Raw genomic sequence first — 14049 nt, 5'->3', positions numbered from 1 at the left:
CTTTTTCCCTATTAAATTCCGGCTGCAACCTGCTGGTTCCTGCTGCTGAACTTGACCCCATTGGTAGTTAATAAGTAAACTCCCGCAGAGTGGCTGAAGATGCCCACAGGAACGTTGGCCTCTGCTGCTGGGTCACACAAATTAACAGTTTCACCGACTTCCAAGTGCCACAGATGGCTCCTCTGAACCGAGCAGAGGCATTAAATGATGAGTTCATTTAATGCAAACTGGAAGAAATTCTAAAGCTGTATGGGGAAAAAAAGTGGCTCAGGCGAACTTTTAAGCAGGCGTCGTATCTGGACACGTTCCAGCTGGTGAGAGGGCAAAAGAAGTAACTGAGAGGTTTGTTTTCTCTGTCTGAAATGGACCCGGAACACGGAGGTTCTGGGGATCAGCTCCTCCATCTGGACGTTGCCGTTGACGAGCGTGAACCCCGGAGAGGAATCTTGGACCTTCTGAGCAAACTCCGTCCTGAGTGGAAGACGCCGCACATTCAGATGAAGGTATGCCACCGACCGTACGGACTGATTTTAGTCTGTTTCCACTGGCTTCATGTGTGATTGTTGAGGTCAATCTTTTACTTTTTAACTCCAAGCTCAGGCACAGCTGACAGGAAGTGATGTAATGAAAACAGAAGGTGATGCTCCTATTTGAAAAAAAAAACAAAAAACAAAAAAAAAAAACCGGCACACAATGAACACTATTCAAAAGTAATTTAAGTATATTAAGCAGAGAGAATGTAATGTTTGCTACTCTATTTGTTTAATTTGCTAATAAAAGTCAGTTGAAAGCTTATACATGTCTTTAAAAAACAAAAATCTTTAAATATTTTGCTTATAAGTTTGTCTTTTTTTTTTTTTATTTGCTCTACCAGCCTTTATTTGATAGTTAATTGACAGGAAGGTGGGTTATGAGAGAAGGGGGAAGACATGCAGCAAAGGTCGCCAAGGCCGGGAATCAAACCTGCGACAGCTGCGTTGAGGACTAAGGCCTCCATATGTGGGTTGTGCTTAACCCCTGCGCCACCACAGCACACCCTATAAGTTTGTCATTGATAGGCAAAGCTAACTAAAGAGTTGGGTGAGCCAACACTAAAGTGCCAATCATAAATATTAGTTCCGCTAACATGCTATAACACCATAGTATTTAGTGGAAGCTAATGCTAAAGCGCTAAATTTGACTGTGTCGATACCTGCCATGTGTGACAACCTAGTAAAAGCTCAACATGTTGCGCTTCAGGAAGTGACTATAGGTTTCAGGTTTAAAGTTGTTGAGTATTGCTCACTATTTTGCTGATTTTACCTAATTAATCACAAAATGTTTTGGTCAGAAAACATGAAGGACATGAGTAGATTTTAAACGGTTTAGTATAGAACTACGGTGATAGATTCTTTCTTTTGGGAATTATCTGCTCTTTTGAACCTTTGAGGACTGTTTCCTCCTTGATTTTGTTTGCAACATTCAGATGGCCAGATCTTGTTCTATGTGTTTGACAATGTTTGAAAACTCACACTCTCAGACTCTAGAAATTACTCAAAATGCCGTGGTATGACTTGTTTCCTGTTTTGTTGTGGCCATTTACAAATGTCTAGGTTGGGATTTTTGTGCATATTTGTACAAAAACGTTTGCATTCAAAGTGCTTTGAAATCAAATCAAACGTTTTGCATTCAAAGTGCTTTGAAATCAAATCAAATGTATGGTGGCAAAATCTTGTCTTTAAATTTACAAAAGCCTTAACTTTGCCTGACACCTCGTCAGACATCACCATTCAGAAAAAAGTCTGGAGAAAATCCAAGGTAACTGGACAACAAAGAGAGAATGTAGAAAGTTTTTTGTGTGTGTGTGTGTGTGTGCGTTTTCAAAGTATCCATTGAGGACAAGAGAACCTCATTCTGGTCCCATGTGCAAACACAAGGTCCAATCTTTCAGAGAAATAGGGTTTATGTTTGTTAGGTGACTGGACATCAGCTGTGTGACCTCTAAATCTACACCGGGTCCTGGAAAATACACAGAGGAGTAGATGTTTCCCTTCAAAGCTCAGATCACACAAGTCACTTTAATGATGTATTGTGTTCGTCAGGGTAAGGCCAGACGGTTCCTGCTGTCACACCTGTGCTTTGGCATGGGCAGTGTACAATCTGTCACAAGTGCTTTTTCAATTGGCTTCCTCTTTAGTTGCTATTTTCCTGTTCAATAATCTTGTTTACCATCTGAAAGAGAAGGAAGAATTTTAACACAATGCTGTAAATCAACTTCAATGATTTATACACTCCTTAAAGGATAGTTACAAAAATGCTATAAACGATTCAAGAAATATGGGAGAAAAAAGCAATAGTAAATAAGAAAATTTTCACTTTCATTAGCTTGATGCAAACCATTATACATTGTCCAAAAAAAAAAAACAAGCCGTCATCCTCCTACTACTTCCTATTGTCCTCTTTGTCGTTTTCGTCGGTAATCAGTTTTTTCTCAGGGTACTTTAACATCCCTGTTGTTTCTTAAAGGCCCCACCTAAACAATAAACATGTTTATTGACGCGATGCATGGCGACTCTCCCGACTTAGACGAGCTCATCATAGTTGCCTTACAATTGATTGTGAATTGTTCCAGAGAAAGCTCAAGATCACAGCTTGAAGACATCCAGTCTGTCTGAGTTCAAGGTCCAATTGTGGCCCTCAAATGCTCCCTTCTTTTCCCAGATTTGAAGGGCAGGTTTCACGCATCCTTCATAGCCTACTGTTTCCCAAGATTGGGATGAGGAGGCAGGAGATGGAGTGGGAAAAGAGCACAGTTTTAAATGTAGGTACACTAAAATTTAAGCTACAGTTTTACCAGTTTGTGTTGAGGGTCATCACGGTTGCTAGGTGAAAGAGCATATGTCAAGGGCAGGAATAACTCAGATGGCGAGACTGTCTGGTCTTCTTGGCCTACATCGACTGGGTAGGCAAGGTCTTTAAAAGTATGTGACCCCTGAATTTGGACACCCATCAATAGAACTGCATTGGACGAACTTTGTGTGGAATCCCTACACTCATCTTTAATTGTGGGCATACAGGATTGGATGGCCTCTGAAAGTGACCATCACACCTCATATTCTTGCTTCAAGCCTCAGGTTTGTGGTTATAACCCTCCCTCATGTACAGAAATACATATGGACTCAACAGTCAAACTCCCCTGACTCTCTTAACCACTCAACAAGGCAGATCTGTCCAACAGTCAGTTAAATTTCACACGGCTACTTCTCAGTGTGAGGTGTTGATCCTCCTCTCATGATTATTTGACAAGTATCAATTTCAGTAAATCGGATGAAACAGAAGACAGTAGACTCAAGTCCGGCGGACAAAGAAAGCACAATTACAAATGTCAAAACCAGCCCTCCCTCCATTCACCATAAATAATAGATCCGATGTCAGGGTAGCCATGTTTGTTCGCTCTACCTAGATGAGAAACTGTGTTGTGTTCGTGTCCCTTTGGAGGCTCAGAAATACTTCAGGGACCGTGATACAGAATGAGAAACCGTCGAATGACAACAAGGAGGCAAACAGTGGTCAATGCGGTATCTTAGTGTACACAAAGAGGGCAGGACAGACTGTCCTGGAATACCTCTGTGCTGTGAAGAGGACACCTGTGTGCATTCCTCTGCTTCCCTTTTTTACAAGTTTGGTTGAAACTTACTGATGTCTCTTTGGTAGAAAGTTGCATTTCTCTCTAGCCTTGGAAACAAATTTGTAAAAAATGATGTTGCTTTCTCAATGTTTGTCTAGTTTTGTGTACAATATTTCATTTGTATCTGTAGCTAAATATGGTTAGTAGCCATATCATTTTAAATTACTTATGTTTCACGTGACTTTCTGTTTAACGTTTAGAAATAGTTTTCTTAAAGGATTCATACTAAAGTGTGATACAGTATAAACTCTACATACCCTGTTGGTTAAAGTTCAGATTTAAGATTACAGCAGCATTGTGTAACCAAAATCGTTTAATGAATGAATGAAAACAATCGTTGACTGACCATTAATATCAATTGTTTTAGATGCACAGATTTAAACAGTCAATTTCCTGAACCTTGTTGCCCCGCAGACATTTACAGAAGGCATTACCAACCAGCTGATTGGCTGCTACGTGGGCTCTCTCCAGGAGCCCGGTTGTGTTCTGGTGCGACTTTACGGCAGAATGACGGAGCTCTACGTGAATCGCGATCGAGAGGTGGAGATGTTCCAGGTCTTCCAAGCGCACGGCTGCGGGCCCGAGATCTACTGCAGCTTCCAGAACGGCATCTGTTACGAGTTTGTCCGAGGAAATGTGCTGGAGGACGAGCTGCTGCGACAGCCGTCCATCTACAGGTCTCTGCTGGCACCCAGCAAAATCAGTCAGTCTGCAGTTTCACTCTCCACACACAGATTATTTAAAAGAAAACAGGGTATCTGCCAGTTTTAGCATGTTTAAGATTTAAACATAAATATTAAACATAAATACAGGGGATGATTGGTGGATCCTGCTGGCTCGTCTGTGTTGGCAACAAAAGTGAGCCAATGGCAAAGACAAACATCCAGCCAACTGGTGATGCATTTGTATGTACCCATGATGGACGCCAAAACAAGCTAGCAGCTAGCTACCGACCACCTCAAGTAAAAGGTTTTGACTCTAAACAGCATCTGCATCCACATTCTTGACACATATAGTTATTTAAAAGAAAGCAGTGCATCTGCAAGTTTCAGCAAGTCAAATTTAAGACACTTAATGCTAGCTTGAAAGAAATTTAAGACAAAAAGAGACATTTACAGACACCCTGGAAACAGTTTTTTTTTCATATAAAGAAATTGGGCATTTTCAAAAAGATGAAATTATAAAAATAATGTGGCAAAAAATCTTTATATATCGATACAGAGAAAACTCAAACTTTTGGCTAACAGAAACATCCTGCAAAAAAATAAAAATGCAAAATACAAATGCATCCAAGATTTAGTAGTCCTACCATGACAAAATTTAAGACCTGTGATCGACGTATTCAATGCCAACTTTTAAAATCATTTTAAGACAATTTAATGCCTTCATTTTAGACACACAAATTTAAGACATTTAAGTCTTTTTTTAATATAGAAAATAAACATTTGCAAAAAGATGAAATCACAAAAGTGATGTGGCAATAAAAAAAAAATATTGATACAGAAAGGAACACTTTACCAGTATGACTTGACACCTGACATTTCTTCAGTCCTCCTGAGGGACTTTCTGCTGGTTTTGCAGCTCACTTACTTGTTATGTTGAGCAATATTATTTATTCCTGGCTCGTTTTATTCATTATGTCCATTACAGGCTGACACCATTATTAACAGCACAGTAGGCCAGAACAGCCAGGGCCACAATAGACATCCATCGCTGGGGCTTACCCAGAAGACTTTGCATCCTCCCAGCTAAGATGGCTCAAGAACAAAAAACCAAGTGGATGAAAGGTCACATATGCAAGGAGGCCCATTATTTTAAAAAGAAGAACAAGATAAGAACGCTAAATGGAAAGGGAGTTGTGTTTCTGCTCCGATAATGCTTGTTTGTGCAATAACAGCACTGGCCAGGGTCATCTGAGAAAATGTTTCTTTTTCTTTTCTTTTTTTCTTTTCTCTGCAGATTGATTGCAGCCGAGATGGGAAAAATCCACTCGATCCAGCCAAAACGTGGCCAGCCGACAGAGCCTCAGCTCTGGACGAAGATGTCTCATTTTCTGACTCTGATGAAGAGCAGCATCACCAGGAATCCAGCTGAGCAGGCGTGCACTAAAAGGTAAAGAGCGAGCCGCATAAAAACGACCCTGAACATAAAAAAACCCACATCATGAACATTGATATTCAAGTTGCTGTAGAAGAGTGGCTGTTGAATCTATCAAAACAAACCGTACAACATGTAAAGTGAGGTCATCCCTTGGAGCTACAAAGACAATTCACCAAGGTTGTACATTTCCAGACATATTAAAAAATGGTTCAGTCTTTACCAGACAGGTGACTTACCTTGAGAGCAGAACTGAAATTCCTTCAAAATGAAATACAGAGATGGACAGAAAATGTTTCTGGTGTGGATTCATCTTTGTTTGGTTTTGTTTGGTTTCTCTGTGAATCACAACTGTTCAGTCAGGTGTGAAAAGGTTTAAGGCTGTTTTCACACCTGTTAGTCCGGCAGACTTGGTTCGATTGGGAACCAAAATTGTAATATCTATGACATTTTCAGCTGGTGCGGTTCTGTTTCACGCTGCGCTGTTTCAAATGAATCAAACCCTTTGAAAAACCTGTTACCCTCCTCACCTGTGGCGGCACTGCACCAAGGAAACATGAAAACCTTTGAAGAAGACAAAACTTCCATCTTCACAAAAACAAAATTGGAATAGCATCAGACTTTAGCGGTGGTAGGATTTCTCTTTTTTGTCTTTGGGAAAAGACCATGAGCCATTTCTCAAGCTAGCTCTGTATTTACCCAGAATGCTCTGCTCTGTAGTCCATTTCCTGCTTTTCAACCTAGCCTGGTACAACCCAGCCCCTAGTTCTACGCCTTGCTTCATCCACAGGGTCTACAATCTCTGCTGTTGTGAAACATTTGCTTCATGTTACCCAATTGTGTTCATTGTTGTGATGTACGTAATGCTCCAGTTTGATGCTATGAAGCTTACCTGAAGTTGCCTGCATTGTAAGCAACTATCCTCCATTGCGAAAACAAGAAATGCCAAGTCGAATAAGACTGCTGTTATTGCTAAATCAATATTTGGAGGCATGACCAATATTGACTGAATAGCTTCGTTCACTTCCTCCACTACCATTGTTAAAACTACAGGAAGACTACAATTCTAAAGCAACGTAGAAAATCCACTTCATCGTTCACAACGTCTCCCTCTGTTCGCTGATTGGCGAACAGCCCAGACTGTTCCGTGAAGCAAGATTTGAATGAAACTCAATTGTCTAGGAAGGCAATGGCCAGACTAACTTCAACCAAACTGAGACTTATGTTTCTAGGCAGACCACAGCTCACTTTTTTTGTTCTTAATCAGAGTTCGATTGCGCATTCACACCTCCCAAAACAAACTGGACTTTCTAGGCAAACAAACTAGAGTTTGATTCAATCGGACTAAACAGGGCTGGTGTGTTTTAAACAACAGCCTGCCTTAGTCGTTTCTTTCCAATCGTTTCTTTGATAAAAACCAGTTTCAGCTTTTATCTTTGAGGAGTACTCTGTTCCTTCATCACATTCTCACATATTCGGACCTGCTAACAGGTTTCCAGTCAACAGTTGTTGGGTGGGGGGAGTTTTTCCTCCTTTTTTCTGTCCTCCAGTTTTTCATTTTGCTGAGCCAGAATTGGTCAAACAGCTGAAGCCGGGGAGTGGCCCGTAATGGCAGTGGCTTTGCATTATCTCTGACAGAGGTCATGGGAGGCCCTCCAGATACTACAAAGAAACAGACACTCTGCCATGAGCTTCCTGCTAAGCTCTGCCTTATCGGTCAAACGTTCAACCTTGTTTGTGTTTCCATTGAGGGGGCCAGAAGTCCATGCAAATGAACACTGGGAGGGCCTGGCTCTTCTTAGAAAGTGGGTAAGGTAGTTTACCCTAGTCCGGTAGTGGTAATATGTCAACTTTACAACAGAGCTGCAACCGTTGAGCTGTTCCACTGCAAAGTGCAATGTATTTTATTGCTGACAATTTAAGGAAAAACCAACTGAATTAAGTAAATAGCTGTAGTTTTCAGTCTCTTTTCAGTCTACTAACCCTAAAAAACACATGCAGTAAAGTGCCATCAGAGACTTGAGAATTCAGATTTACAAACACAAAATCTATGACAGAATGTAAGCACTTTGCTTGTACAGAGATTCTGGACCCTTGGCTGTTCAGAGACGGCCAAGGGTCTTCCTGGAGGCGTGGACTCTGTTGAAGTTTAAAAGTTTACACAACCGCTAACGTTTGGCCTGATGTCTGTAATGCGCCATTTCAATGAAGCTTACCGGAAATTGCGTGAGCTGTTAACAACCTCATGGGGAGTAGGGTTAAAACATCTTTGACTCAATATTTGGCCAACACAAACTGAACAACTTTGTTCACTTCCTCCACTGCCGTTGCTAAAACTACAGGCAGACTACAATTCTAAAACGGCACAGAAAATCAGCATCATTGTTCACAACTTCTTCCTCTGTTTGCTGATTTGTCCCGGTTGAAATTCAACCAGAGAAATCCATGTCAATGGGAGAAATCCCAGATGGAGCACTGAAGGGAGATGAGAATTGCGTAGGAAGGCAATGACCAGGCTGAGGTAAAACAGGCTCTGGATGTGCAAAGCTGACAGAGACAAACTCCCAAGATTTACTAATCCAGTGGCACATGGGGGTGCCAGTAAAACTTTTAGGAGAGCACAGTTAAAAATGATGGGATTATTGATTTATACATCAGGCTTTACATTTATGTATTGATTGAAAAGAAATTGACTCTATGCCTTTCTATAACCAAAATTAGCCCAAAATTGTGGCCAATCTTGTGGTGGCCGAAGTTTCTCTTTGGCGCACCACTGCTGTAATCACAGCAAATTGTGACCCTATGTTTTTATTTTTTTTACTCTTAATTAAACACTACCTTTGCATGACTCTATTGCATAAAACCACAATATAGTGCATAGACTTGTCACAATAAGTCAGTTAATCGCATAATAAATTAAAACAAACTCAATAATTTCCATTTGCATGATTTATCATTTATCTCTTTTCTCTCTCTACCAAAAACAGAATGACAAATATCTTCAGTCTGGTGCTTCAGTCTGAACTAGCCCTTTTATTTTTGAAGGACAATTTTCTTCATTCATAATTCATTATTTTGGTTTTGTTCTGTTTTGTTTATTTATTTTGAATATGTGAAATTTCTGCCATCACTTCCCTCAACATTGGATTTTAAAGTTTATTGGTCTTTGAGAATGTGTTTTTGCTTCATCATGCCAACAATATTATCATTTATCGCATTATCTTCTGGGACGATTTATCGTCCAGCAAACTTATCGTGACAGGCCTCATGTTTGAGGTTGTCATGTGGCAAAATATGAAAAAGTTTGAAGTTTGGATTCTTTTGGATTCCAAACTAAGTAGAGAGTTTTTGCCAATTTGGTCAACTTGAGTATATCTAATACTTATTTAGTCTCCTCCAATTAACCGCTGTTATGTTTTTCTCCGGGGTTTTTTCTGTCTGTTGCAGATTTTCAAAACAAACTCTGTAGCTTGAACATCCTAGAGTATAAGCTGCACCGCACGTAGAGGCCCAATAGATGGTGCTGTGTTGTGACACATTTCCATGATTTCACACAGTTGCAGCGCCGCTCGCCAGCAGAGACATTCAAACGATCTGAAAACGATGAATGATGAGGACGTAAACCAAGGACTGTTGGGGGGGCGTGGAGGTGGGGGTGGGAATTACAGCAAGAAAAAAAAAAGAACATTTAAGAAAATGAGATATTATTTATATAGGATCGTTTGCATTTAAAACCAGAGCGCGTCTGTTTGGATAATCACTGGCCTCTTCAGAGACGAAGATACGAGACAGAGGCCGAAACACAGCGAGGGGGATTGGGGGAATAAAAAGGTTCTTAAAATTTGCATCAGAGAAACTTTTGGTACTTGAGAGTGTATCCAAGTGCAGATATGAATGTGGTCTTCAGATGAGTCGGTAAAAGAAAAGGCAGAGGGAGCTGCAGGAAGAGGCTGCACCTGCAGAGGAGGTCTTCAGCTCTCAAGCCACCCGCTGTGTGAAGAGGGGGAGGAAGAGGGAGAGGAAGAGGAGGAGGAAGAGAGAGAAGGAGGCTGCAGCAGCTGCATGGTTCCGAGAGAGAGAAAGAAAGAGAGAGCAAAGAAAGAAAAGCGATGGAAAGCATGAGTGCAACCTCTTTCTCTCCCAAAAGGGCCCCCCTGCTGGGTCGCCCATTTGTGCTCCTGTACTCCTCATGGAAACCGCAAAAAAAGAGAGAAAAAATTAACAAAAAATCCGCAGTTCACGGCTCCTGTTTGAAATCGTATGTAAATAAGGCGCAGCCATAATGAAGCGCCAGAGGAGGAAATTCCACTAATTACTTTACAGAGGCTTGACAGGGAGCAGGAGGCGAACGCACTCGACGCGCTCGGCGTTTCATGAGCAGAGTAAAGGAGAGGAAAAAGATCTGATGGCAAGGCGTCAGGTCTCGCCCATTTCAAAAGTCGACGCGGGTCTTTTCATTTTGTTTTGTTTTTTTTTTGTTTTTTTTTCAATCCGACCGTTTGTGGGCGCTCCCGCGACAAAAAAAGTCGCGTTGGTTTCGGGGGGATGAGTTGAAAAGGAATCAGTGGTGATTCACTATTCAATTCATATTAGAGAGGATACGGATGAATTGTGCGTGTCGTTGGGGGCGGGGGGGTTCTCACAAAGTCGAATTTTATAGGCAAGTAAATGTGATAAAGCACTCAATTCTGAACTTGGAGCTAATAAAAAGGAAGACATTTTTGATTAATATAGAGTCAGCTTTGAATAAAAGTATCTGTTTAACTTCTTTTTCCAGCCTTTGGAGGAATTAAGACTGATATCTGAACCAAGGTTGTTATAGTTAAAGCTGCAGTAACTTATTTTATATATATATATTTTAAATCTCCTTTTTTACATATTTGTTAAAACTGTAATTTATCATGACAGTTTGATATGAGACAGATAATCTGTCAATAGATCGATCTTTTGAACCTACTTCCTGAGATACTGTTGCTTTCTGAAAAAATGAACCGTTCCCGACCAAAAACAACCAATCAGGGCCAGGAGGTGGATCTTAGTGCTGTCACTCATCCTCACATACTCGCTTCTCAATGTGCTAATGGCACAAAAGCAACTTATCCACCGTCATTGGTGGCTATGCTAACTTGCCTTAGGATTCACAAGAGGCTATGCTAGCTGCAGCATAGCACAGGGTGATTGACAGCGCTAAGACCCGCCTCCTGGCTCTGATTAGTTGTTTCTAGTTAGCGCTGGGAGAATCCGAGGAGGCTGACTACTTTTCTTTTCACAGATTGTCTCAATCCATACTGTCACGACATGATGACAGTTTCAACAAATAGGTAAAATTAAAATATTTTTCATTAAAGTTACATACTGCTGCTTTAACTAAAACGAAATAACAAAAACCGAACTTAATAAAAATGTTAATTAACGGAAAAACTGTAACTGAAACGATATTGTGCGTTTGTAAAACCTATTAGCCTACATGTGGACTGATGTAAAATTGTTTTTTGTTTTTTTTTCTTTCCCGCAAATTACGACTCCAGCATAAACCAGGTAGCACTTGAGCTCATGAGCAAAAACAGCAACGGCAACAAAGTTGTGAGAAAACACCAGAGTCAGTTGGTTGTTCAAGAATAATTGAAAACATTTTCTAAAAATGGTGTCTTCTGGTGGGTATTCATTACCCCTATGAATTCATGCATATAATCACAATACAATGCTTTGATCTTTTTGAATTCTGCACCTAAAAATGCAGTATGTAAACACAAACTACAACTCATAAAAACTAAACTGAAACTAAACAATACTTAGCTAATATTAACTAACAAAAACTAGCAAATACACCCTAAAATCTAACTGGATAAGTTGAACATAAAGTCAAAACCAAATAAAACTGAAATTAATGAAAAACACAGAACTTTTATAACCCTGATCTGAACACAATATCGTTCTGACATTTCTTTCATCTCTGTCTAACAGGACTTATTCAGTATGTGTAGGTGGATTTGTATAAATAAAAAAAATAGCAGAACCTCAGTGTCAGCATCATAAACAAAGTGAGGCTCTTTTCGCTTTTATTGCGTTCCTCGCAGGCCGCACTAAATCACGTCTGTAAGTGTGTATAATACCGCAAGAGACTGTTTGTCCCCCGTCGGATAAATAGGTAGTGTTTAAATAACACTGCTAGGAGCTCCATCTTGTCCAGGCAGACAGACTGACGGCATGCAAAAAATAAAAACGGATCGGCTTGTGGCGCTTAAAGACGCTGCAGTGATCAACAGAGGGGGGAAGAAGACGGGATGTTTGACCTCTCGCCAAGTCGAGCTGGTTTACAAACACGTTGTTCAAGTGAAGGGTCAGAGACGTCAGGGCTGTGGTCCGATTTTCCACCGGTTTCTCACCTCTGGGTTTAACGCCGTTCCACGAATTCTTCCTAGAATTATCATCAGAGGTATACTGTTCACAATCTTCATATATCCAGTTTTTATTACAGATTTTAGCCAGTTTAGATTTGTCTTTTGGAACAAAGAACGTGTGAATGTGTTTTGGGTTAGGACCAAAGTACACTAAAGGCCTGTCGTCATGGTATCAACGTTCCAGACCTCTCAGGTCTTCTGGTTTTGAATGCCTGGAACCAGAACCAAACATGGAGAAGCTGCATTCATTTTTTTATGCTACAGCAATTTGGAACAAACTTCCAGAAAACTACAAAACTACTGAAACATTGACTTCAATTAAATCAAGGCTGAAAAACCCACCTGTTTAGATCTGCCTGTGATTTATAATAACTGGAACACCGATCAATGTTTTTGACCTACATTTGCTTGATGATTTTAGATTTATGGCCTGAATCCGACCCGAAATTTAGACCGGATTCAGGTCAAGCAGTAAAATCTTAATTAAAATATTCTGTCGAGTTTACTTTGGACTCCGGCCTATCATTGAAATTAATTAGTTGGGTGGGATTATTATGCATATGGGCCTATTTGCTTGATGATTTTGACGATCATATTTGACGAACCGTAAAATTTATTGCTTCTTTCGTAATTGGTGACATTTTTAAGGTGTAAAGCATTTTGATTTGTATAGAAGAAGATGTAAGAACTTTTATACTTTACCTGTTTATTTTTTCTGCCTTAAATCTTTATTTTATGGACTATAAGCCGCTACTTTTTTCCCCACTCTTTGAACCATGCGGCTTATAGCCCGGTGCGGCTTTTCTGTGGATTTTTCTTCAACCACCAGCAAGAAGTGAATCATTGGAAGTCAAAATTGGAAATCAAAGAAGAAAGTGCTGATTTTCATTTAGAACAAGCACATGCTAGCAGCAGGCACGATGGAGAAATGTTTTCAAACTCATACCTCCTCATCATGGAAACAACACAAAGAAGTTCATTTGATGCAGCTTTTAAGTTGAGAGCTAAATATCTGGTAGTGCAGGAGGGAAATAGAGCCGTTGCATGTAAACTCAGCGTGAACGAATCCATGGTTTGGGGTTGGAGACGGAGGGTTGCGTCCTTAATAGCAGATTTATTAAGGACGCAGCCCTTTGTGTCCAGCTTACTTGAATGTTTTCCTGTCTTTCCCATTTTGAGAAGTGGCTTTTGTGTGACATCCTATTCAAATCTCAGGGGAACAAAATTAAACTTTTTGCCAAAAATAATAAATTACCTCAATGTTCTTTTAAAGAAGACTTCACAAATATGAACTTTAGAATCTTTTTTTTCTTTGTTAAAAACATATATATGTATGTGTGTGTGTGTGTGTGTATATATATATATATATGCTGCATTTACATCATCAAGCTGTACGCCAAGAGCGAGCGAGACATCGACTTTTGATCCACACCACCAGGATCTACAGCACTGACATTGGGATGTCATTCGGACTAGAGAAGTGTGGCCGGATGGTTACAAGGAGAGGGAAGGTCATCCGCACTGAAGTGGTCTCACTCGCAGAAGGAACAATAGCAGACATTGATGACAGTTACAAGTACCTGGGAATACCACAAGCAAATAGTGGTATTCCCACCATTTGCTTGTGGTGTATTTGGCTGTGGAAAGGAGCCACAGCCAAATACATCCAACGAATAAGGCAAGTCCTGAGAAGCCAGCTCAATGGCAAGAACAAGATCTGTGTGATAAACAGCTATGCCTTACCAGTAATCAGATACCCTGCAGGAATAATTAGCTGGCCAATGGAAGAGATAAAGGCCACAGATGTTAAGACTCGGAAGCTACTCACCATTCATGGAGGGTTCCACCCCAAATCCACCCCCATCCAGAGACTGTACACAAGCC

At 40.4% G+C, this 14049-nt stretch overlaps 1 protein-coding gene across 5 annotated transcripts in view; it reads left to right on the top strand.

Moving 5' to 3' along the window:
• The window catches only part of LOC103147571 (ethanolamine kinase 1), a 45634-nt gene that overhangs the window by 13735 nt on the left and 17850 nt on the right, over positions 1 to 14049 (top strand). For 2 of the 5 annotated variants that reach the window (XM_007565976.2, XM_016678571.1), the window contains exons 1-3: positions 100 to 503; positions 4082 to 4344; positions 5627 to 5779. In XM_007565976.2, coding sequence (XP_007566038.1) covers positions 363 to 503; positions 4082 to 4344; positions 5627 to 5779 — 557 coding nt within the window. In that variant the 5' untranslated portion in view covers positions 100 to 362. Of the gene's footprint in view, positions 1 to 97; positions 504 to 4081; positions 4345 to 5626; positions 5780 to 14049 lie in introns of those variants that run through there. The other 3 variants (XM_007565979.1, XM_016678570.1, XM_007565978.2) reach the window with 3 other exon arrangements.

The sequence above is a fragment of the Poecilia formosa genome, unplaced genomic scaffold, assembly GCF_000485575.1.
Source record: "Poecilia formosa unplaced genomic scaffold, Poecilia_formosa-5.1.2 Scaffold185, whole genome shotgun sequence".
NCBI classification, from domain to species: Eukaryota; Metazoa; Chordata; class Actinopteri; order Cyprinodontiformes; family Poeciliidae; genus Poecilia; species Poecilia formosa.
This window is presented reverse-complemented; position numbering and strand designations above follow the sequence as displayed.